Source organism: Micromys minutus, assembly GCF_963924665.1.
Source record: "Micromys minutus genome assembly, chromosome: X".
Lineage (NCBI taxonomy): Eukaryota > Metazoa > Chordata > Mammalia > Rodentia > Muridae > Micromys > Micromys minutus.
This window is the reverse complement of record NC_137970.1, coordinates 111460566-111485166: the sequence shown is the minus strand read 5'-3', so window position 1 is coordinate 111485166 and position 24601 is coordinate 111460566. Positions and strand designations below refer to the sequence as shown.

General features: G+C 37.5%; 2 protein-coding genes and 1 pseudogene across 3 annotated transcripts; 2 read left to right on the top strand and 1 right to left on the bottom strand.

Annotated features, from left to right (window-relative positions):
* Window positions 1-102: 102 nt before the first annotated feature.
* Window positions 103-3246, top strand: LOC308415207 (methylosome subunit pICln-like; annotated as a pseudogene). Its single transcript has 3 exons — window positions 103-583; window positions 1593-1625; window positions 3049-3246. The product of its transcript is annotated as a methylosome subunit pICln-like (transcript).
* On the bottom strand, window positions 1244-2672 carry LOC308414593 (heterogeneous nuclear ribonucleoprotein F-like; the record flags this gene model as incomplete). Its single annotated transcript, XM_080909826.1, has 1 exon — window positions 1244-2672. The coding sequence occupies exon 1, from the start codon at window positions 2480-2482 to the stop codon at window positions 1244-1246; it is 1239 nt and encodes a 412-aa protein (XP_080765952.1). The 5' UTR covers window positions 2483-2672.
* A 2014-nt stretch (window positions 3247-5260) lies between the features above and the next one.
* LOC308415206 (synaptonemal complex protein 3-like) lies at window positions 5261-23487 on the top strand (the record flags this gene model as incomplete). The annotated part of the gene is made up of 6 exons (XM_080910223.1): window positions 5261-5432; window positions 9505-9582; window positions 16394-16511; window positions 17182-17281; window positions 20111-20209; window positions 23386-23487. The coding sequence occupies 6 exons, from the start codon at window positions 5261-5263 to the stop codon at window positions 23485-23487; spliced, it is 669 nt and encodes a 222-aa protein (XP_080766349.1).
* Window positions 23488-24601: the final 1114 nt, after the last annotated feature.

Here is a 24601-nt window from a genome sequence, read left to right as displayed (position 1 = left end):
TTTACAAAAGTTAATTCTAAGGTAGAAAGACAATAATAAAAATGGTATAAAAGGGGGATTGTAGTGCTTGGCTTTCTCAGTTTGTGTGGAGCTACACTTTCTCCAGCAATGAGTCGCCTCAAAAGCCTCCCAGCACCTGGGTCAGTAGACAGGCTCTGGCCGCGGCAGCCAGATACCGAGGCTGAGTTGAAAAGGAAGGGGCATGACACACTTTATGTTGCAAAGAGCTGCCTGTCTTGGTTAGACGGTTCAAGATTAGGATTCTCACTGGAATATGCCGCCATTAATTTACATGCAGTGTTCAGGGACCCAAATGCATCAAGAGCATTTGTATGTTATGGTAAACGCCAAATTTGGAGAAGAATCAAAAGAACCTCTCTCTGATAAAGATGAGGAAGATGATAATGTTGAAACCATTTCTGAATTTGGATTTGTGCCCGGTGATAAGTCAGCATTGGAGGCCATGTTCACAGCAATGTGTGAGTGCCAGCCCTTGCATCCAGACGCTGAGGATGAAGACTCAGATGACTATGATGGAGAAGAGTATGATGTGGAAGCACATGAACAAGGACAGGAGGACAACCTACATATTTTTTTTTAAAAAACAACTTCATTAAAAAATTTTTATTTCATTGTGAAAAAGTCTTTATTTTAAGAAAAAAATTTAGTTAAAAAAATTTAACAAATTTCACTTAGCAAAATACACCCAAAAGGAAATCACAGTACAAAGAAAGCTTTAAGTCAAGGCCTCACCAATTCCTACAGTATTAGTATTATGTCTCAATTCTCAAAACTAACTTTTAAAAAGCTTAAACTTAACCTAAAAGTTTTAAATGGAAATATAAATTAGAATGAACATGAGAAATGCTTCTCTTAGCGTCAGGGATCTAGCACCTTGAGTTCTCCAGAAAAGTACATGTCCCCAGTGTGTTCACTGTGGTGTGCTTAAAGATCCACTCAGCATACTTAAACTACCTAACTCAGATAACATCGTTCTTAATTATACTACCAAAAATGTTAATTGAGAAAAGCAGAAGAAAATAGTTTTAGTTTAGTCAATATTACATGTTAGAAGAAAAGTTTGCATGAGAAACACTGAAGAGGTAATTTTTTTAATCCACATTTCACAAACTCATGGTGCAAAGTGGTCCCCCAGCTTCCTTTAGAGTTATAAACTGCTCTTGACTGCTTATTGGTGCCTATGAAATTTTCTGATTGAAATAACTCAAATGTTCCTACAATACTAATCATATCCACCCATGCTGTTCTGACCGCTGTAGCCAGCCCCGTAACAACCACTCACTGACCGGCTCTCCAGGCCACTGTAAGCTGCCTGGGCAGCTGACACACCCATGCCCTGCATCACCTGGCTGCTATAAGCCCCATTGCTAGTTGAATTCAGGAAGAGTTCTATGTATCTGTGCTGCATGTTGGCCCTGTCCTTGGACATAGCTGCCACTGCTTCTTCATGAGTAGCAAACTCAGCATCAGCTTCTCCCGTCACTCTTCCATCGGGACCAATCTCAATATGAACTCTCACAGGGTTGAGTGGAGAGAAGAAGTTGTAAATGTCGTTCTCCGTTGCTTTGTAGGGCAGCCCTCTCATGCGGACGCAGTGACCGGTGGTACTCTGCCCTGGGAACTCGCTGTCTCCATATCTGTGGTCATACATTCCTGAGAGACAATAGCTGAGGTCTCTCCCAAACGGGTCAGTGGTGAAACCATAGCCATCACTGAGGTCACTGTATTCTTCATAGCCCACATAGCCTATACTATAAGCACCAGACCTCATCCTATCCAGGCCTTCCTGTTTCACAATGCCAATATACCTAGGGGCTGTGCCAGGCCTGTCAAAAGGCCCAGGTATCTGCAGGGACGTAAACTTCAGAGGTGGATCTGAGTACCACCTAACTTCCTCCTGACTGCTCTTGAACACTTCAATATACCTGTGCCCTATTCTCTCCTTGTGCTTCCCTAAGGCTTTCTCGGCAAACTCTTGTGAGGCACACTGAACGAAGGCCTCCCCTGTAATCTTGCCTTCCGGGTCCACAGGTAGTGTGATCCCGTTTGGCACAATTTCCAACCCTGAGAAGAACTGAACGATTTCTTCCTTTGTGCATCCAAATGGGAGTCCCCGAAGCCTCACAAAGCCATCACTGGCACTGTCGGCGCTGTTTGGACCACTGTACTTCAATACCCAATCCATCTCGGTTCTGTGTGACTTGAACACCTCGATATGCCGGTGTCCCATGCTTTCCCTGTGTTTTTTCAGAGCCAATTTTACATCATCTTCTGACTCAAGTTCAACAAAAGCCTCAGCACTCTGCCTGCCTTTTCTAGTATAAATGAAATGAACACCTGCGACCCCATCATGAATTGTGCAGTCGGAGAGGAAGTTTTGTACGTCCTCAATTGAGCAGGACCAGGGTAGGCCACGGAGTTTGACCACATAGCCCTCACCTCCCTCAAGGCCCAGCATCATAGACACTTGACAGGGCTGATGTCACACAAGCTTGGGCAATTTTTTGTAGCTTAAAGAACCACCACAGATGCCTTCTGTAGGAAACACTTAGTGGAAGATAACAAGTTTTCCACGAGAGGAAGGTAGAAGTGACTTCTATTTCCAATAAGGAACGCGGCTTACGAACCCCAACTCCACCCGACACCTTAAAAACGCAGAGGGCTCCGGGGAAAGTCTAGGTGCATCTTCTTTTTGTTCTTAACCTGAAATGGAAGTTCAAATGACCGGGGGCAAACGCTTTTTGCACAAGCGGAGCCCCTGGAGACGAGCCTTTTGGCGGGAAGCGGGGCCGAGGGCAAGGTGACACTGCTCCGCGGCCTTCGCCCGGTAGTCGACCGCGCCGCGCCAAAACAACTTCATTTTAAAAAACAGAGATAATTGCACATATTTTAAAAGCATTTTGCATAAAATGATATGAATATATTTTTGTCAGTACTTGATTTTTTTTAAAGGTTTGATGGTATGCATTGAAATCTTACAAGTTACAATGAGCATAAAGTACATGTAAAACAAAATGTAACTTGGAGGACTATCCCATTTAACAGTGGAAGGGCAAGCTACGTTGGAGAGATTAGAAGGAATGCTTTCTCAAGTCTGTGAGCTGCCAATATAATATGGCAGGAGTCTGAACAGAAGATTCAATAAGAAATTGTAAGGATGGCATGAAGGTAGAAACCACACCAACTGTTGCCAGACAGTTTGAGGATGCAGATGTTAATCACTGAAGATGATTTATGCTATTATACAATTCTGCTCATAACTGTAGACAAAAATTCGGTGCCTCTTCACTCCAGAATGGTGAAAGGCTTTTTTCTTCTCCAAAGTGCATTTCTCAAGACAAGCTATAGTGAGACAGCAAGCTGTCACCAGCCGAAGAGACTCTGGAACTCTATTAACAAAGGTGAATTAACTGGGTGAGTGTTTCTAGTTTCCCATTTACCCCCAAGCTTCCTGTGTCTAATCATCTTCTGAGAAGGCCTCCAATTCCTCCCTTTGCTGTGCAGTCTGACAGTTGCAAGGCCTATTTGGTGAAATACACAGAGCACACTCAGGGTCAAAGTGAGGCGCTGAAGCTTAGATGTCTCTGGGACTTCTGAGAACCCTCCTATCCCCGAGATAGAAAGCAAAGGCCTCCAAGGCAGCAGCCTCTAGCATTTTCCGCAGATTCATGGGTCCTCTACTTGGGGCTCTGCCACATCTTGTCATGACACAATACTTGTGCTAGCTTCTGTTCCTCCTCATTTACCATCAGCTCTGTCATGTTCTCCTAGGTTAAGTCCTTGACTGCCTATGCTCTTACATTAGCTTTCTGTCACAGAATAAGTAATCTGAAATTTAAAAAAAATGGTATAAGAAGTAATAATGAACTCTAAATATAGGCACATCTGTAAATTTATGAAGTGGCTATACATATAAATAACAATAGTATTATCCAGTCACATGAGTTAGCATAGAAATAATTAATAGACACCAAAAACACATGAGTAGAATGGACAAAATTTTTATTTAAAAGGTTCAAAGTGCTCAGAAATTTTAGAAGGGAGGGCTGAAATATTCATTTTGGACCTGTAAATATGTGTGCTTAAATATAACAATAACTACTGAAGGAATATAATATATTCATTCCAAAACAATAGAAAGCTTAAACATGGAATTAAACAATAGAAAGTAAAAAGATTTGTTCAGAAAATAAAGGAAAAAAACAAAGCACAAGGTAAAATTCATGGTGTATATTGGTAACAACAGTAAGTTCATACATTTGAGCTAGCCATCATAAATGTAAGTGGACTTAATGTATTAGGAATTGGAAGATTATAACACTAAAAAAAATTAAATACATCTCATATGAAACAAGGGTACACTTGCAATAGAAGTTTATATTGAAGGCTTTAAAGAAAATTGGAAAGTATATGATAAATATTAAAATGTGGATGTATCATTTTTATTTCCTTTTTATTGAAAAAATGATTATTTTATCATAGTATATATCATGATTTTATTTTCCCCTCTCTACTGCTCCCATTTCCTCACAACCCTCCTTCCCATCTGTATCTTCTAAGAGATAGCAACAAAACAAAACAACATTAAAACACAGTAAATTAAAGTAAAAGCCACACATGCACCACAATGTTCATAGCAGCTCTATTTATAATAGCCAGAAGCTGGAAAGAACCCAGATGTCCTTCAGTAGATGAATGGATACAAAAATTGTGGTACATTTACACAATGGAGTACTACTCAGCTATCAGAAACAATAACTTTATGAAATTCTTAAGAAAATGGCTGCATCTAGAGAATATCATCCTGAGTGAGGTAACCCAGTCACAAAAGAACAGACATAATATGCAGTCACTGATAGTGGGATGCTAACCCCAGAAAGCTCTGAACACCCCAGAAACAACTCTCAGACTGTGTGAAGTTCAAGAAAAAAAAAAAAAAAGAAAAAAACCATTATGTTTACTCCTTACACACCAAGAAAACTTCGACTAATTCCAGGTTACATCTTGTTTTACACGTACCTTATGCTCATTGTAATTAGTAAGATCTTAATGCACACTATCAAACCTTTAAAAAAAAGCCAAGCAATGACAAAAATGTATTTGTATACTTTTATGCAAAAAATGCTTAAAATTTGTACATTTATCTTTGATTTTTTAAAAAATAAAGTTCTTCAATTAAAAAAAAAGAAAGAAAGAAAAAGTAAAAGCCACTTCTTCTTCTTCTTCGGGAAAACACCAAATGGCAGATGACACCGGTGCAGAGAGAGGACCGGGCTTCCATGGGGGATTCTGCAGTGGTCTCTGGGTCCACGGGGATAGTGGAGGTAAAGCTGAAGACAAGGAGTGGATCCCTGTCACTAAGCTGGGCCGCCTGGTTAAGGACATGAAGATCAAGTCTTTGGAGGAGACCTGTTCTTCCTGCCCATTAAGGAGTCTGAGATTATCGACTTTTTCCTGGGTGCATCTCTAAAGGATGAGGTTCTGAAAATCATGCCAGTGCAGACGCAGACTCGGGCTGGCCAGCGGACCAGGTTCAAGGCTTTCGTCGCTATCGGGGGCTATAATGGTCACGTTGGTCTTGGTGTTGAGTGCTCCAAGGAGGTTGCCACTACCATCCGAGGGGCCATCATCTGGCCAAGCTTTCCATCGTCCCTGTGCCGAGAGGCTACTGGGGGAACAAGATTGGCAAGCCCCACACTGTCCCATGCAAGGTGACAGGCCGCTCGGGCTCTGTGCTGGTGCGTCTCATTCCTGCCTCCAGAGGCACTGGCATTGTCTCTGCTCCTGTGCCCAAGAAGCTACTGATGGTGGCTGGTATAGATAGATGACTGCTACACTTCAGCCAGAGGCTGCACTGCCACCCGGGGCTACTTTGCCAAGGCCACCTTTGATGCCAACTCCAAGACCTACAACTACCTGACCCCTGACCTCTGGAAAGAAACTGTGTTCACCAAGTCTCCTTATCTGGAATTCACTGGTCATCTTGTGAAAACCCACACCAGAGTCTCTCTGTTCAGAGGACCCAGGCTCCAGCTGTGGCTAACACATAGAGGTTTTTATAAAAGACACCAAATAAATGAACCAAGTCTGTTAAAAAAAAAATCAAAAACCAACATTGAGGTTGGACAAACCAACAGAAGGAAAAGAGCCCCAAGAACAGGCACAAGAATCGGAGACCCACTCATTCACACACTCCAATAAAAACACAATCCATATACAGGGGCCCTGTGATTGTTGTCTCAGTTTCTATGAGTTCATATGAGCTTTGACCATATCAATTTAGAGGGCCTTGTTTCCTTGGTTTTCTCCATCCCCTCTGGCTTTTACACTCTTTATACCTCCTATTCTGCTTTTATAAATATCAAACTGTAGAACTGAAGGTAAGATTAGTATGGTCAATGTATAATTCTAAGTGTTCAAATCATAGAAAGAGTTATATATTTTAAATTTATAAATTCAAAATACAAATAACGGTGTGTGATATGCATGCTTTTAATCCCAGCACTCCGGAGGCAGAGGCAGGTGGATCTCTGTGAGTTTGATGCCAGCCTGGTCTACAAAGAAAGTTTCAGTACAATCAAGACTTTATAGTAAGACCATCTCCCTCCTCCCTTTGTGTGTGTTTGTGTGTGTGTGTGTGTGTGAAGTTGATACCTATAAAAGAAACAATTTATTAATACACTATTAAAATATGTCTTTTACTGTGTATCTAAGCATTCTTCAATTATTTGTAGCCAAAGAGATAGATGTGTCAACAAAAAAAGTAAAAGACTGAATTTAATCAAGAAGTTTGATTTAATACACATATCTAGAATTCTGTGGTACTAAATCAAAATATGTCCTTCTTATCAAACATACAGGGCTTTAAAAATGACCATAGCACAATGTAAATAATAAACTTCAATTCAGAGGACCAATACTGTTGGACCATCCCAAGAAAATAATGTATTTTTAGAAATACATCTATTTGAAGTGCTATTAGCACATTAAAAAACTCTCGAATCATAGAACTCACAAAAGAAATATTTAAATTCATAGATAGAAACGGTAGCAAAAACACACGATTTATCAGAATCTCAGGGATTTAGCTCCACAGTATACAGGGAGTTTTATCATTCTAAAAGGAAAAACATTTTTTTTAAAAAGAATACAAGCTAGTGGTTCAAAGTTAATAGTTAGCAAGCAACAGAGAAAGAGAAGGACATAAAAAAGAGCAGAACAGAAAGTAAAGCAAAAAAAAAAAAAAAAAAAAAAAAAAAGGCCTGGGTGTGGTACCTCAAATCTGTAATCTTAGCAATCTAGATGGAGTCAGAGGCAGGAAGACATCAGAGTCAAGGATATCTACGACTAAATAGTGCCACCTTTCCTGAAAGAGACAAATAGCATCAGTCTTGGTAGAGCAAGGCTGCAATCTCAGCTACTCAGGAGGTTGAAGCAGGAACATCTTGTATTTGAGGATAGTTACAACTAAGTAAGTTCAAACTCCAGTATTCATAATAACAGCAATAATAAATATTCTGACAAAAGCAACTTTATGAACGGTTTATTATGACTTAAAGTTTGAGCCCTTGTAAGATGTCCCCATACAAATACCCAGTCTCTTCATGCCACAATGGCACAAATAAATTATCCCAAAAATAAAAACAAAAAATATTTTTTCATAAATCAAATATTTTAATATATCATATAGTTTATTGTTCATTTAAACACAAGAAGAAAAATTTAAACCACATATAATTTATTATATTACAGCACTCATTTATTATATATCCACAACATTTTTCAAAACTAAATGTAATATAGAATTGTACAGAAAATGACAGTTAACTAAAACTTACTTCCATAAAGACAAAAAAATAAAAAATAAAAAACCCCCAGAATTATCAAGCTACTATTTCACAGGAAATCAATGTTTAGGACCATGTATATCTAGTACTGCAGTTTCAGAAATTAGAAAATGAAAAAAATAAAATTTATTATATTCAACAAGTATACAACTTTCTACCTAAATATGACCATGGCAGAACACTCGCATACTGAAAAAAAAATGTTAAAACTCTACAAAATGATTTTAAAGTTCAACAGTAGGGCCTGGAGAGAAGACTTATTTAAGCACTTGCCATACAAGCATGAGACCCGAATTAGATCACCAGAATTCATGAGAAATAGCCCAGTGTAGTGCTACATATAATTATTGGGCTGACAGAATCAACTGACAAGGGGGCTCAGAGAGCGCAGGGAGCCTGTAGGGATCTGACCTAAGTCTTCTACATATGTGTTATAGCTGAGTAGCTTGGCGTTTTATGGAAATCCTAACAGTGGAAACGGGGGATCTCTCTGATTCTTTTGCCTACTTGTAGGACACTTAACCTCCTACTGGATTGCCTAGTTCAGCCTTGATGTGCTGGTATGTGCCTGGTGCTTGCTGTGCAGTGTTTGGTTAATATCCCTGCAAGGCCCACTCTTCTCTGAGGGGAGGAGGGGGCATGGATTTGAGGAAGAGGTAGGGGAGAGAGCCTGGGAGGAGGGAAGGGGGGGGGGAAACTTTGGTTAGGTTGCAATATATGTGAGAATAATTCTTTTTTTTTTTTTTTTTAAACAGGTACTCAAAAAAGAAAGAAAAAGAAAAAAGGGAAGAAAGAAGAAAAAAATTGACTCCAAACATCTATCAGTAGAATTGGCTTAGAACACATTAAGATATATACAAGAATTTTAAAACTTGGAAGTGGTACTGATACATAGATAGGTCAATCAGCAGAGTTTATAAATAGGTTAGGTTCAGTCTGAAAAGATGGTATGTTGAATTAATAGGACAAAATGGACAAGATGATAAAATACGTTGGTATACTTAGACAGCAATTTGAAAATCAGACAAAATTAAATTCATTCCTCAAGATGAATTTCTGCCTGCAGAAAAAAAATGAAATTAGACTTATATCTTTCACCTTAATTATTCTGAAATGATTAAAGTAATTCCATCTTGTCCTGACTCCATTTTTCGTGCTCTTAGACACTTCTCAGCCCTCAACAGTCATATCTACCTATTTGAATTTCCACCTCCTTGATCATGGTCCAGATGTATGAACTAAAATGACAGGTGTTTATACAAACTTAAACTGAATAAATCATACCTCTAAATCAGTGGCAAGCATGCTGTATCTGAAATAACTACTATGTTCTGTCTAAACAAATGTTAGAAGCTTAGCAGTTTGCGGGAGGGTCATGAAGGGAAAACCAGAAAAACACTAGCTAGTTCTTGAACTTCTAGGGCACCATCCACATGAAGAGGGTCAGTCCCCGCGCGTCTCGGCCCCGCGCGCCTCCTGCGCGCCTCGGGCCCCAAGCGCCACCTCCAGGGCTCATTCACATCCCCCAGGGCTCACGCACCACCCCTAGGGCCCGTTGCAACATCAAGTGCGCATGTGCATATCTTTCAGCCAATCAGCAAGGAGCGTAGATGTTCCTGATCTTTCTCTCACTCAGCTGAGACTCCATTTTGCCGAGGAAGCTTCGAGGAACAGGAGGCCGGCGTTGTGAGAGTCTTCGCTTTTCTGGAGACCGGTAAGCCTGGTTCATCCAGTGTTTAGTTCAAGTGCGAGGAGGGGACAAGTGTCAAGAGGGGAGAATGTGAGAAGGAAAGGGGTGTGAGGAGGGCAGGAGGAGTGGCGGAGTGTGAGGAGAGGAGGACCAGTGTGAGAAGGAAGGGGTATAAGGAGGGAAGGCGTGTGAGAAGGAATGAGTGTGAGGAGAGGAGGTGTGTGAGAAAGAATGAGTGTGAAAAGAGAAGGCGTGTGAGAAGGAATGAGTGTGGAGGAGGGGGAAGAGTGTGCCGCCTCGAGAGAGGTCCGTCCAGGTCGCCATTTTACCCATGAGATAAATCCCGTTGGTTTTACTCCGGGCCGCCGATGGAGGCCGACGTAAACCTTGCTTAGATCGCCAGGAGAAAAATGGAGGCCGTGGTGAACCATGCTAGAGCCTCTCACAGGAAATTGGAGGTGGTGAGTACTGGACCTTGAACAGGCTGAAGGAAGCCTGGGTGAAAGGAAGGAAGAAAAGCTCAGAGGAGTGGGGACCCTGGGAAGTCTTAGCTGTCATTGTGAAGATGGAAACTGGGATCAAAGAGGTAGCCTATATGAGAGGTGAGGGGATGAGGGTAAGGAGGAGCTTTAAAGGGTAGGAGGGATTAGAGAATGGGGATTTGGGTGGACTGAGGGACTAGGACATGTCAGGTATATCGAGGAATGACTGGGGCCTCAGAGGCGTGGCTGGAGGCATGTTGTGTGCAGCCAGTATATTGAGGGATAGAACCTTATTTATTTCTGTACTTCCTCTTAAGTCAGGCCTTTAAAAACCCACTTTAATTTTTCTGTAAATGGTGTTGCATGTCTGGTATAGACTATACAGACATTACTTTTTCAAGGACCAGACTAGATTTATTTAAAAAGATTTCCCTCCCTGCTTCTCCCTTCCTCCTTCCCTCCCTCCCTCCTTCCCCCCCTCTGCCCACCCCCTCTGCTGTGTGTGTGTGTGTGTGTGTGTGTGTGTGTGTGTGTGTGTGTGTGTGTGATCGCACACGAGTGCATTGTGTGCACCAGAGAGGATATAATATTACCCGGAGTTTGAGCTCCAGGCATATTTGAACTTGGTAGCACTGACTGCTGCTATTGGGAACTGAATATCCGTCTTCGAGAGGGGGTGGTAACCTGGTGGCACAAGCCTTTAACCCCAGGATGCTAGAGGCAGAGGATCTCTGAGTTCAAGGCCAGTCTGGTCTATAAACTAAGTCCAGGTCAGCCAGGGTTACACATAGAGACCCTTTATTTCATTCCCCCCACCCCCAGGTTGTTCAGTGAGCCTAACTGCTGAGCCATTTTTCAAGTCCTATTTTTTTGTTGTTTTGTTTCTGTAAGAAATGAAATGGCTTTGTATCTGTAAATGACTCTTCAATATTCCTGCTCCAGTCTTTTGAATATTGGGTTTATAACAATGTACAGGCATATCTGTCTTTTTGTTTGAACAATTAGGTTTTTGTTTCTTTGACTGTTTTTGAGACAGGGGCTCACTGTAGGCCTGAATGACCAGGAACTCTATTTGTGGCTTAGGCTGGCCTTGAACTAGCCATTTTTTCTGCCTCTAGAATAGAATGCTGTAATTAAAGAGAGACCACAGTCATCATGTCTCATTTTTTTTCTGGCAGTTTTGACAGTTGAGCCACATCTTGTTGCATGGTAAACATGCCCTGTACTACCAAACTACATATCCAGCCCTGTCAATTTTTGTTTTATATTTATTTAGCTATCAGAAGATTTTGGGTATGCATGTGATCTGTAATGATAGCATTCACAGGTTTATTTGCATCAGAAACTGCCTTAAATATTTGTTCAAAATTCATAAGAATCTGACAATGATGGGACTAAAAATTAGATGTCCCAGTACTTAAATAAAACACAAGGAGTCAGGGTTAAAGCTATTGTTACATTTTTTTCTTGAGATTTTGATTTTCAAGAATCAAATGTTTGTATGTGCATGTGAGTTCAGTTGCTTGTGGAGACCAGTGATGTTAGACCCTATTTGGTGTTAGAGGAAGTTCTGAGACACCTAATCTGAGTGTTGGGAAGTCCTCTGCAAGAACAGTATGCATCCTTAATAACAGGCATTTCTCCAGACCTCTTTTTTAAAAAAAAAATCAGAAATTACAGATTTCTGACTTCTGATTCAATAATATATGAAAACTGGTACATTTTATTCAACTCAGGTCATTCTTATTGGATATTTTACATTATATTGGTTTAAGTACATTGCTTTGGATTCAGATTAAACATTAAAATACATTTTTTCCCTGAAAAAATGCAGTCAACATTTGGGAAGCCAATAATGGACAAACAGAAGCACTTTTCACTCTATAACTTTCTTGGTGGTGAAGATGAGGAAGAGGCAGAAGATGGTGCTGTTCTGGAGCATTCAGCACACTCTACTTATACAGGTATAATGTATCTAGTTCTGAATATTGATGGTATCCCATAGTTCAATTTATTTTTGTGTCTTGGGGAAGAGAGCTGGTGAGAGGACAATTTGTAGGATTTGGATCTCTCTTCTCCCATGTGTGTCTCAGATATGAGTAATGTTGTTTTTAGGCTTGGAAGTAAGCCCTGCTCCCTTACCTCCCAAATCATCTTACCTGCTTGGTTTAATTTGATTTTTTTTTACATAGTTGCTTAAAATAGAATAAAAGGTTAATATTTCAATGCATTTTGTTTACTCTTACTTGTTCTTCATAAGCCTGTATCAAAGTTCTAGGAATATATATTGACTTAACAGTTTTCACACATCAATTAATTGTAAATAATTAGCAGTGGCATTACCCCAGAAAGACTTAAAAACTGTTTGTATAAAACAGATGTAATTTATGATTTTATTTCACCTAATCTTCAGAGTAATATTGGATTTGTGTTATGCCTGAAAGAACTACAAATTTGGTATTTTGTTTAAAGGAAAAAAATCATATTTAATTTCAAATGTCTTTTTATTTTTCTTGTTCAATGCAGAAGCACGCCCAGTATTTAGTAATACTAAGAAGGTATTGGTTCCTTCAAGAAGGGGTGGTAGAAATAGAAGGTAATATATTGATTTCTTTCGCCTGCTCAAAAATTTATTTTCATAATTGTAATCTCAGCACTGGGGAGGTAGATGCAGGAGGGTAAGATGTTCAGTGACATTCTGAGCTACATAGCTAGCTCACAATCATCTCGGACTGAGTTCCCATTAAAAGTTTATTTCATTTGTATCTAACAAGTATTGTATATGTTATTTTGCACATGATATTTCCTTGAAACTAAGCATTTTATATTATAAACATTCGATTGAAAGGTTTGGCTTTGTTAGTGGTAGGTATCAAGCCTAGTGCTTTGAACATTGGGGTGTGATACTTTACCATTGAGTTAAACCAGCAGCTTTAACTTTTTAAATGTAATTTCTTTGCAGAAATGAAGTAAAGAATAAGATGAAAACCATTGGAGGTACATTTTTATGTATCTGTATTTAGAGAATGTTGCTTAAAATTATAGTGTTAATATACTATAGGATTGTTAATTTTATTTAATTTTTTTCACTTTACTAATATTTTTGACTTATCATTGGAGATTTTCTTAGTTAGCTTTTCCTTGATAGGAAAAATAAACCTGGTACTTTTGGGTGTGTGACTTAAATGGAATTTATAGAAAGTAAAATAGATGAGAAACTTTTATAAAAATAGTTTTTGATTAATAGATTTATACATACTCATCTTTATGTATATCAATGCTTCAGCTTACTCTGTTCTATAGCCTATTCTCTAGGAATCCTCCTGGGCTCCTTTCTCCCTCTCAACTCCTATTTCATTTAACACAGTGTCTTTATTGTAACAGGCCCCCAGAACTTTGTAGACTCCCAGACCTTAATAGGCCCCCAGACCTTAGCACAACTGATGCCACGATAGAAACACCATTCAGGGCTTGAAACCCAGCAAGTGGGAAGAAATTCCTCCTGTCTTACTCAGGGTTACTATTGCTGTGATGAAAAAACATGACCAAAGCAGGTTTATTTGGCTTACTCTTCTACACCAAAGTTCATCATTGAAAGAGACAGAACAAGAACTCAAATGGGGCAGGAGCTTGAGACAGAAGCTCATGAGAGAGCTGTGGAAGAATGCTGTTACTGGCTTGTTCCTCATGGCTTGCTCGGCCTGCTCTCATATAGAACCCAGGAGCATGTGCTAATTACTGGCTTGCTCCTCATGGCTTGCTCAGCCTGCTCTCATATAGAAACCAGTAGCATGTGCTAAGGGATGTCAAATTGACACACATATATAAATATATGCATACATACAGACAGACAGGCTTGCTCTGTGTGCTCTCATATAGATCACAGGTGCATGTGCTAAGAGACATTACTTTGAGACATGCAGACAGACAGACAGACAGACACACACACACAAACACACACACACACACACAGAGCGGGGGTGGGGAGGGCGATATCTGGGTCTTTTCCCATCACTAATTAAGAAAATGCCCTACAGGATTGCTTATAGTCCCATCTTCTAAAGGTATTTCCTTATTTGGGGATATCTTCTCTCAGATGATTTTGTCAAGTTGATTTAAAAAAAAAAAAAGACTACAAAAACTAGCCATCCCACCTGTCAAAACATTAACAGTGGCAAAGTCAATGATTTCAGGATGTTGTTGGGAAAGTCTCTGAGTGAAAATTTCATGCATGTACTAACCCTGATTTTTTGCTCCTGTAGTCCCATTACTGCCTGAGATACCAACCAGGATATGGTTTTTATGCATAAAAGGCTATGAAATAAAAGGCTCAGAGCTGCATGATCTGGACATATCCCCCATACATCTCCTGGCCTGCAATAAAGACTTTCTTTTCAGCTTTAAGAGTATCTATGTGGTAGCCTCTGGTGGGATCACATTGAAACACTACATAGACTTGGCTCAGGCTGGCCTCAAATTCAAAGACATAAACCTGTCTCTGCCTGTACAAGACTCTTTTATGATGTATATATTTAGCACACTGAGTCCAATTAGTCCTGCCTATATCATTTAACAGTAAATTATGTATCAAAAATGAATACAATTTTATTGGTTAGTGAGAGATCTTTAATCAGATGTAAAAAAATCATAATTATCAGTTTTATGAGCTTTGTAAGAGACAGTACTCATATCTATTTGATTCTTATGTAGTAACAATTTTTTTTGAGATTACAATGTTATATAATTTCCCGTTCTTTCTTCTAAACCCTCCAATGTATGCAACCCCTGTTTTATTTCAAATTCATGGTCTCTTTTCTTTTTAAATCTTGTGATGCATGTTTTTCTTTAATTGTTGATTGACAATTGACAGATAAAGAAACACTTCATCCAGTTTAGGAGAAAATGTTCTTTAAAAACAGCTAACATTTCTTTCTTTCAAGGGATAATTTATACTGTCAAGTCTTTTTGGAGTATTTCCCAGCTGAGTGGTATCAGAATAATTGTTTTGTAAATTTATTATAGATGCTGAAAACATAAAAAAAAATATAATAGTTTATGTTTCATCATAGGTAGTGATGGTTGATTATGTTAGGAAGGTATATCTTTGGCAAACATTATCTAAAGTATTAAAATTTTATGAACTATAAAAATTTTATATAAAGATTTCACAAAATTATTTAAAGTATTCTTGATAATTACTAAACTAAGATTTTTTTTCCATCTTTGGCTTTTGCTTGCAATTGTAAAAAGTCTATTTTAAATTGTTGCTGTATTACGGATAAATTTTTATCACTTCATTGTTATTCTTTTTGAATGTTTGCTTTCAATTTTTTAAAATTTTTCAACTCAATTTAAAAATATTTTGAGATAAGGTCTCACTATGCAACCTAAGTTTGTCTGGAATTCACTATATCTTCCTGCATCTGCCTCCCAATGGGGTATAAAAGGTGTATGACAACCTCATCCAGCCTGGATTCTAGCTGTGTTTTGTTGTTGCTCTTTTTGTTCATATAATTAGTTACAACAATAATGCAGTCAAGCATCCTTCCAATCGGAGAGTACTGTATAAACTAAAAACAGTCCTTTCTTATGATTTTTCCATGGGAAAAATTAAAGGTTCTTTTTGTTCTGCTATTTTATTAAAATTTTTTATGATCTCCAAATTTAAAAGATTATCTTCAGTAGGAATGTCAGAATTATAGTAATGTTAGGTAGTTCTCATTCACAACGCTTAGGAACAGAGATGTTTCTTATATTTAGAATTTTACTTAACTTTGGAATATTTCTATTAACAGAAATACGCTGCTTGTGTATATCTAATCTAAAAGTTAAAAATCTTAAGAGCAGTAAAATATAACATGCATTGGGCATTTTCTTGATGCTATTTTTATTGAAAATTTTAATGTTTAACTTTTTAATTTTATTATTTTTTTTACAGTCCGGTTGTAAAATCCAAACTGTATTTTTTACAGTCTTCCTGGTCAGTTCTCCCACAGTTCCTTATTCCATTCCTCCTGCCCCCAAAATTTAAGAGGATGTGCCTCGCCCCCCACCAGACCTCCCCATTCCCTGGGGCCTCAAATCTCTATAGAAGGTTAGGTATGTTATCTCCCACTGAAGCCAAACCAGGCAATCTCCTGTTAGATATGTGTCAGGGGGTTCAAACCAGCCCATATATACTGCCTGGTTAGTGGCTCAGTGTCTGAGAGATTTCAGGGGTCCGGGTTAGTTGAGACTGTTGGTATATCCTTGGTATTATTCAACGGCTTTTACCTTTGTCTGTGTTTACTTGCATATGTGGGAGCAATGGTGTTTTGTTCAACATTAAATTTTAAATATTTTTTTCAATGTAGCTCACCTTAACAATGCTGTTCTTGAAAAGAAAAAGAAAATGGAGTCTTATATTAAAGATGTTGTCAAGGACTGTGACAAGCATATCAAACAACATTGGAAAGTTCATCAAGATGAAGAGTAAGCTTTCATTTCTTTATAGCCATATTTGTATGATTTTATAGTATCCATTAAGTGGAGTCTAGTGAAAAATTGTGGCTCTGTTTTCTTTCATGTTAATAGTTGTAATAGCTTGCTAGAATGAAATAAGTTTCTGAGAAGCCTGAGAATATCATTGTTTTCTCCTTTTAAACAATAATTGAGGAGAATTAACATTTTTAAAAGTCATTCGTCTTCATTCGGGAAGTACAGTCAAAGGTAGATGCCATAGAAGCTATTAATTTTTTATAGATATGCTTGACAAGGTAGAAAAAAGTCAATTTCATATTGTATATAATTTATGTATTTTACTAGATTTAACTTGTGATCTTGGCTGTGTCAAGTAGATAAAAACTTAAGTGAAATATTTCTATTTGGAACTCATGTAGTACTGATATTAGAGCATGTACTCAGTAGAAAAAATATAAGCATGCACAAATAGATGGATGATCAATTATTATTTAATAAGACAAGCATTGAGCAGATTTTTAATTAGGAACAATACTTCTAGAATCAATATAAATCTATTTTTTATTTCCCATAAGAATATTTACTTTACTATTATGTCCTTTTATACTGCATAATATGGGAATTCTTTTTTGTACAATTTCTTCTTGATATGTAATACTACATTCATTATTATGTTTTACAGACGGGAGTTTACAATTGAATATACTGAGCAGATTATAACTCTGTTTCAGCAGTGGGATTCTGATATGAAGAAACTTGGAGACCTTGAAGATAATCTAACTGTTGGTATCCCAATTGGTATTATACTTAATCTATTATAACTAAGTCTCGAGTGAAAAATAAAGAAGCTACACTTACATAAGTAAAAGGGAAACGAGCCAGGTTTTGTGATCTGTTACTAGTTTTGTGTTCTGTTCCTGGTGAACCAGAAAGCACGGTATTATAGGCATATTCAGTGCTCATAAAAGCTGTTTGACTTTTGATATTAGTTAAGATTCTCATAATTTCAAGCAACAGAAACTTGTAAAAGAATAAATGAAAGATTACTGGTTTGTATAAAATAAATTGTGGGTAAGTTTGTTTCAGACATAGTTGAATGGTGTGAGGGATGTATTATGTAGTATTATCTGAGCTGTTTCTGGGTTGTAGTGAATTTACTAAATGCTATATGGTAAATCTTTCATTTTAGACTTAACTACAAATTTATTAGCTTTAATAATAATAAGACAGTCTTTCTTGATAGCCCTGGAATAATATTTCTGTGAGGGAATATCACTGAACTAGTTTTGATCATCTTCCAATTCCTGAACTTATCAGAGTATGGTTTACATTGTTTTTTTCTCTCATCTTTATGCTCCTCTCCTTCTTTCCCTCTCGCCTGCTTCACACCCCCTTTCCTTCCTTTTCTCTCCTCCTCTTTTTCCTTTTTGACCTCTTGACTTAACCCAGGGCAAGATAGGTGAGCACACTTTTGCAAAGCTACAGAACCATTTCACGTCATTTACTCTCAGCAGTCAAAAACATGTTATCTATTTCCTCAAAACTAGCCCCATGTATACATTTTATGGTATTAATTATACTTTTCATTCGTTTCTTTTCACTTTTTTGTTTTTAGAAACCCATTTTTATATAACATTTGAGGTCTTGATTGTACCCCAACAGTAGTGGGGGTGTATGTTCAATCCAGATGCAGATCATTCTATTTGAAAGTCTTGTGACATGCAGTGGAGCAGTTGATTAAGCCACTAGTATGCAAGAATGGAGTTGAGAAAGCCATTTGTTAAGGATACAGAGTTGAGAAATCTTAATTTTAGGTAATTTTTAAACCATGAATATCAGCCAAAGCCATAAAGAGGTGACTAAAACTGTAAATGAGAAGTATGAGGGCAAATAGATCCCTGGGGTTTTCAATGCATTGATTCTGGAGGGCAAGAGTGAGCTGGTAAAACAGACTGAGAGCAAATGATCTATTAGGTAGAAATTCAATTCCTCTAAGTAAAAGAACTCTTCTAAAAGAAGAAAAGATTACTTTCACAGTACGCTACTTACAGGTGAAATGAGGTAGATCTGACAATAAAGAGTTCATCATTGGTGTCCTGAATCCACATGATTAGATGGGAAAAGTGAGCAGAAACTTTATAGAAAAAATATAATACACGATAGGAAAACCTAAGATATGCCAAGAAGTAATATAATAGTTTCTGTTGTTTGTTTTAAGGAAAGAGGCATATGTTGAAAATGAGGAAAATAAAGACAACTGCTGGGTATTTAAGAATGGGGTATGTGAAGAGACTGAACTTAGTCAGAGAGAAGCATAACACAGCTTTAAAACTAGAAAGGAAAGAACATGGCATATAGTTATAGGTAGGTGGGATATGTGATGATGAGAGACTGAACCATCACTTGAGTCCATGTGTACATGTACATATATACATGTGTACATTTATGTGTACTCCATGAAATGATGTTGTCAAATTGTGCAAGTAATGGCATCAGGTATACTAGCTAGAGATGAGGTTTCCAAATTTAGAATTTAGCCAAGTAAATATGAAAGAGTAAGCACTGAGCAAGGTTTATATGCAAAGGATACTTTTAATAACTGGTTATGGAATTTAAGGCTAGAAAGAGAAAACTGAAGATAATAGGAGTAGAGACAACAGTGAAAAGGTAGAGTTAATGGATTTTTGGTCATGAAGGTTGCTCAACTGTAATACTAAAAAGAGTAAGCTACAGGAAAAATGTATATGAGCCCATAATATGTAGCAAGAAAGTTTCTATAATGATTATAGCATAGATTGTGGAAGCATAGTGTTTTAGATCTGGCTGAGATTTCAGTCATAGGTGGCTCAAGAACAGCAAACAATGTACCATTGTATATCACTTTCCTCATCTTGGAAATTGAATGGTGAGCATCTATTTCCTGTTGTTGTTTAAAGTATTAGATAAGTTTTTACAGAATTAATCTACATAGTAAGGTTCAAAGCAACATCTGCCATGGAGGTCATAATACATATTTGCCATTAGCAGTATAGAGAGGTGTGTCAACATCAGTGGCAAAATCTAGATTTAAATGAGTGGATAAAGTAGGTTAGAGGGCAAAGTCCTTGGTAGAGAATAGGTTAAGGAGATTAAAGGACACGGTTGTTGTAAAACCATCTGTGTAGACACTATGAGAATGAGTTATGTCTTGAATATGGAGAAGTCCTGCTCATTGTCACAAGCTGCATATATGTAATACCAGTTATTAATAATGTTGAGGCAGGAGAATAATGAGTTCCTACTGTTCTGTGCAATGCAGAATATGTCTGTAAAAATTCCTATGCCAGGACTTTGAGGATGTTTTCCCCTGGTTAGTGGCAAAAACAAACAAACAAAAAAAGCCTAAAATAAGTGATTAAAAATATCAAAACAAAGTATTGATGACATTTATTATAAAAACAATTGATTTTAAGGAATCCTTTTAAGATTAATTTATAATTGTTTTTTTTTTCTGAATTGAATATTTTAGTTCATGTGGTTAGCTGAGTTGTAGACTTTATCTACAGAACAGCATCAAAAGCAACAAACTTCATACTACTTGCTATTACATAGCTATTTGTTTATATTTGTAGAGTGCCTTTTGTCAACAACAGAAGACTTTTCAACAAAATAGATTACGGCAGAGCCACAGCCTGAGAGCCCTTAAGCAGGAAAGTGACAGGTTCTTACAGGTATGCACTATGTTGTAACAATGCATTCTCTTAATACATTTCACCATCTTAAATACTTTATATTCTGAATTAATTGATTGTGATTGAATAAACAGGTTGGAAGATCTCTTCATGATTTTGGCAAGGAATTATTCAAAACAGGAAATGTTGAGACTTTCTTGTGGTAAAAAGTAAAAAGTGATGTGACCAATTCCTGTGTGTCACCGCTCCACACTGTTCCTGGCTCTCTGACCTGGGTGGTCACTCCCACACTAGTTCTGGCTTCCTTAGGCCATATGAAACTAATATTAATTTATCTCAGTGGCTCCACACTGCCCCCAGCTCTCTTTGACCCAGACGGTCTGTGAGCCATTTGAGCATGGCACTTGGCCTTGCTGCTTTCTGGCATTAGTTTTGGCATCATCAGACCATATGGAACTAACATTAATTTATCTCAGCAGCTCTACATGGACCCCCAAGTACTCTCTGACCCAGACAGTTCATGAGCCGTTCTACTGTGGTACTTTGTCATGCTGCTCTCTGCTCTCTGGCATTAGTTCGGGCACCAGCAAGCCATATGGAACTACTGTGCGTGCGTGCGTGCGTGCGTGCGTGCGTGCGTGCGTGTGTGTGTGTGTGTGTGTGTGTGTGTGTGTGTGTATCAGTAGCGGCCTCTCTCACATTTCCCTTGGTGGGTTGTTACCACACCAGGCCTACACATCCCAATTCTGTGGTGGGCTTGGTACATCCCTTCATTGTACCTTCTCTTGAACTCAATTAAGTTGCCAAATGAAGGAAAACACTACACAATAAAATCTGATATAACTGATATGATATAATTTGCCCATCTAGACAGCACAAATCATTCTGTACACACCTATCCCATATAAAATATTTAAAACAACCTGTATCTATGCCGAGATGTACAGAGAAGAATGTCTATGTCTGCTTCCATGTTGTTTCTAGCTCCTTCCCCTCACTCTGGCTCCTCCCTCTCATTCTAAAACTTTGTTCCTGTTTATCCTTCCTTCTCATCTAATCACAGGCCTCATTTTTCTTGAGTCTGCCTTTACCTGCATAACAACATCAACTTATATTTCACCCTTTATATCCAATTAAAAAGGGAACTTTTCTCTCCAGCTTAAGAAAGGCTAAAAATCTATATATTATGTCCTGGCTAGCTTGAACCATCCAATTAAATAATGTTCTCTCAAAGTTAAACAGCTTAGATTGGCTATGAGACTATAATTAGTCTTTAATTTTGTCAGAAATCTGAGAATGACTAATATTACCTGTAGATATAGGAAGCTTAACATGGCTTCCAGAACTGAGACAGGTTGTAGAGACAGTTATCTATTTGCACAGTCCCCTGTTAGCAACATGTGAGAGTAAGACTTTAGCCTTTTGACCTAGGATCATCTGATAGTTTCGAAATGTAGAATCTTGAAGGGCTGATCATTCCAGCTCAGTAGAAATTATCAGTCAACTATTCTGCATAATGTTTCCTTTTTGAACAGTATTTATCTTTAGATGAAATAGGTAATTTCTGCCCAGTGACTATTAAGCTATAATGTAATGTCTCATTTGGAGGTAGAGATGTTAAATTTCTTCTTTGAATCTACCAAATGGGGGCTGTTAGGAACAGATTTGTCTCAACAAAAGATAAATAATATTAAATGTCATATTTTTGTGGATTTTTTTGGTGTTTTGAAAACCACCTAGCTATATAAAGTAATATGGACTATATCTGATGAGAAAATTTTGAAAACATTCTAATAGTAAACTAGGAGCCATGAATTTTTTTTATTTGGTCCTTAATTACTATGTTTAATGATCTCAGATTAGTTTATAATAACATTTAAAAGGATTAGGTCTAAGCCTTGTGTTTTTTTTTAAATTGTAACAATAGAGGAAATTTATGACAATGAAAATGTTAACTTGTATTAAACAAATTCTATAACAAAGTAAAGGCTATAACTTCAGCTGAGTAACAAATATAAGGTTTTTTACCAAATGAGATTATGGCTATATAATCAATTCTAGCTAATTCCTTCCTGTTAAATTATAACCATTTATAAATTCCTGAGAAAAACAACCTTAGGATCTAGATGGGCAAAGTATATCAGTTATATTGGAGTTTATTGTGTGGTGTTTTCCTTTATATGGCAATTTAATTGAGTTTAAGAGAAAGTGCAGAGGCTGTACACACTAAGCCTGCTACAGAATTGGAATGCGTGGGCCTGGTGTCATAACAACAAGCCAAGAGAAATGTGATAGAGGCTGCCAATGATACCAGTTCTAGGGAGCCTTGAGATGGAAAGTTGGAGACTAGCTTGGGCTACACAGCATGATCCTGTAATAAAAACAGAAGTACCAAAGTGTAATTTTTGTTTTATATAACTTGAAAACATTCTCATAATACAGTGCATTTGATTATTTTTATTCACACCATTAGTCATAATAAATAAACTATAACCTGATATTTAAGAACCTTATCAGAAATTTTTAAAATGATATTTACTGATTGGACTTCTAGGTCTTCTAGTGTTTCTTTTTATTTTTTTTGTAAAGGAAAATATTGTTTCTAATTCTACACACTTTTGTTCTTCCTCTCTGTTTAAAGTCTTAGGCTAGCCTTGGACTTCCTATATACTTGAGAATAGTCATGAAGCCCTAATCCTTCTGTCTTCACCTCTCTAGTGCTAAGATTATAAGCATGTCCCACTACTTGGTTTATGCTGCCCTAAGAATCAAATCTAGGATTCATTCATGCTTGGCAAGCACTGTACCAACTAACATAAATCCCTGGCCCTACTCTGCTTTTCAGACTGAGTCTTAGTATGTTGTCTAAGTCAGTGTCTAGTTCTTTATGCTTCCACCTGTGCTTCGGGCGGCTGGGAGCTGCACTTATTTGCTCTCTCTAACCTTAACTGCTCATTAAACTATTCATTCATGTAAAGTGCACTATTTTTGCAATGCTGTAATTATCTTTGATTCACTTATTCACTTACATAATACCTATATATTCTTTATGGTATGAATTTGGATGTTTATATATTGCAATGGTTTTATAATGATGAAATAGATAAAAATATTATTTGAATATGAAAAGATTCTTAATTTTGGAAATTAGTTTTAAACATTAGAACCTATGATGAAAAGTTGTTTTGTAATTAAACCTTTCTTTTGTGCTTTAGAGTATGGAGAACTTGGAGAATGACAAGAGCAGTGTACTTAGTGTGCACAATGAGTTTAAAAAGCAGTTGGTTTTCCTGCAGAGAAAAATTGCAGAAGAGTAAATATCAATTTCTAACAACACAGGATACAGGAAGCACCAAAATACTTTGTTTTCCTTAAATACAAATGTTATTCTGATGAGTATTGAGAAAATCTTGTACCTGAGTTGATGTAATTCATGTTACCTCAGACACATTTCTTTCCAATTTGACTGTATTTTATATTATTTTTCAGTCATTAACTGTTTAAAGTGTGACACCTCTATTCCTATTGAGTTCTAAATAAACAGCTGTTAACCCAAGAAAGTGCATTTTTCTTACAATGTTAATTAACTTTTATGAGTAAAGATATAGGTTTAGAGACATGACATAGTAGCAGGTGCCTTTAATCCCAGCACTTGTGAAGCAGAGGCCAGTTCATGACCAGCCTGGTCTATAGAGCAGTAGTCACCTAAAATCATTGGGAAACAGAGATATTTACATCATGATTAATAGTAGTATGTTCCAGGACATTTAAGTATATCATGATTCATAGTATTACGTTCTAGGACATTTAAGGCTATACGGTGAAACCATGTTTTGGAACACAATGTAGGTTTTGGCTTTAGAATGAGTACATTTCTTATCAGTCACAAGGTACAAATGACTAGGCAGTGGGGGACTTGGCAAAATCTAACCCCACTTCAAAAATCAAAGCTCTCCTAGGGAAACTGAGCTAATTTAGAGCTATAGAACATGAATGAGGCATTACTGACAGAAATGTTGGTGACCCTAAAGAAGTCACACTGGAAAGTCTTTACCCAGTATAGATAATGGCTTTTTCATAATTTCATATATGGAGTCCTCTTTACCTAGTATACCCCAACCTATATACTCTAACCACTCTCTAGCAAAGATGAGTGGTGAAGGCCCAACAAATCCCCCTGCCCTCTCCTACAAAAGAATGAATGTGCAGTCAACAAGCCCAGTGTCATTGGTTTTTCTCAAGCAGGTACAACTGCCCTTATGAAAATGGCAGTTCTGTTTGTATGAGAGTGACATACAGCATCTCCTTTTCTCAAGGATTTTTCTGGAATGTTCTGGGAGTAAGATTCTGAGAGCAAACAGCAGAAGTAACATGTAGAGTGTAATCAAGCATATGGAATGTTTTGTTCCAGGAAATATTCCAGTAAATGCA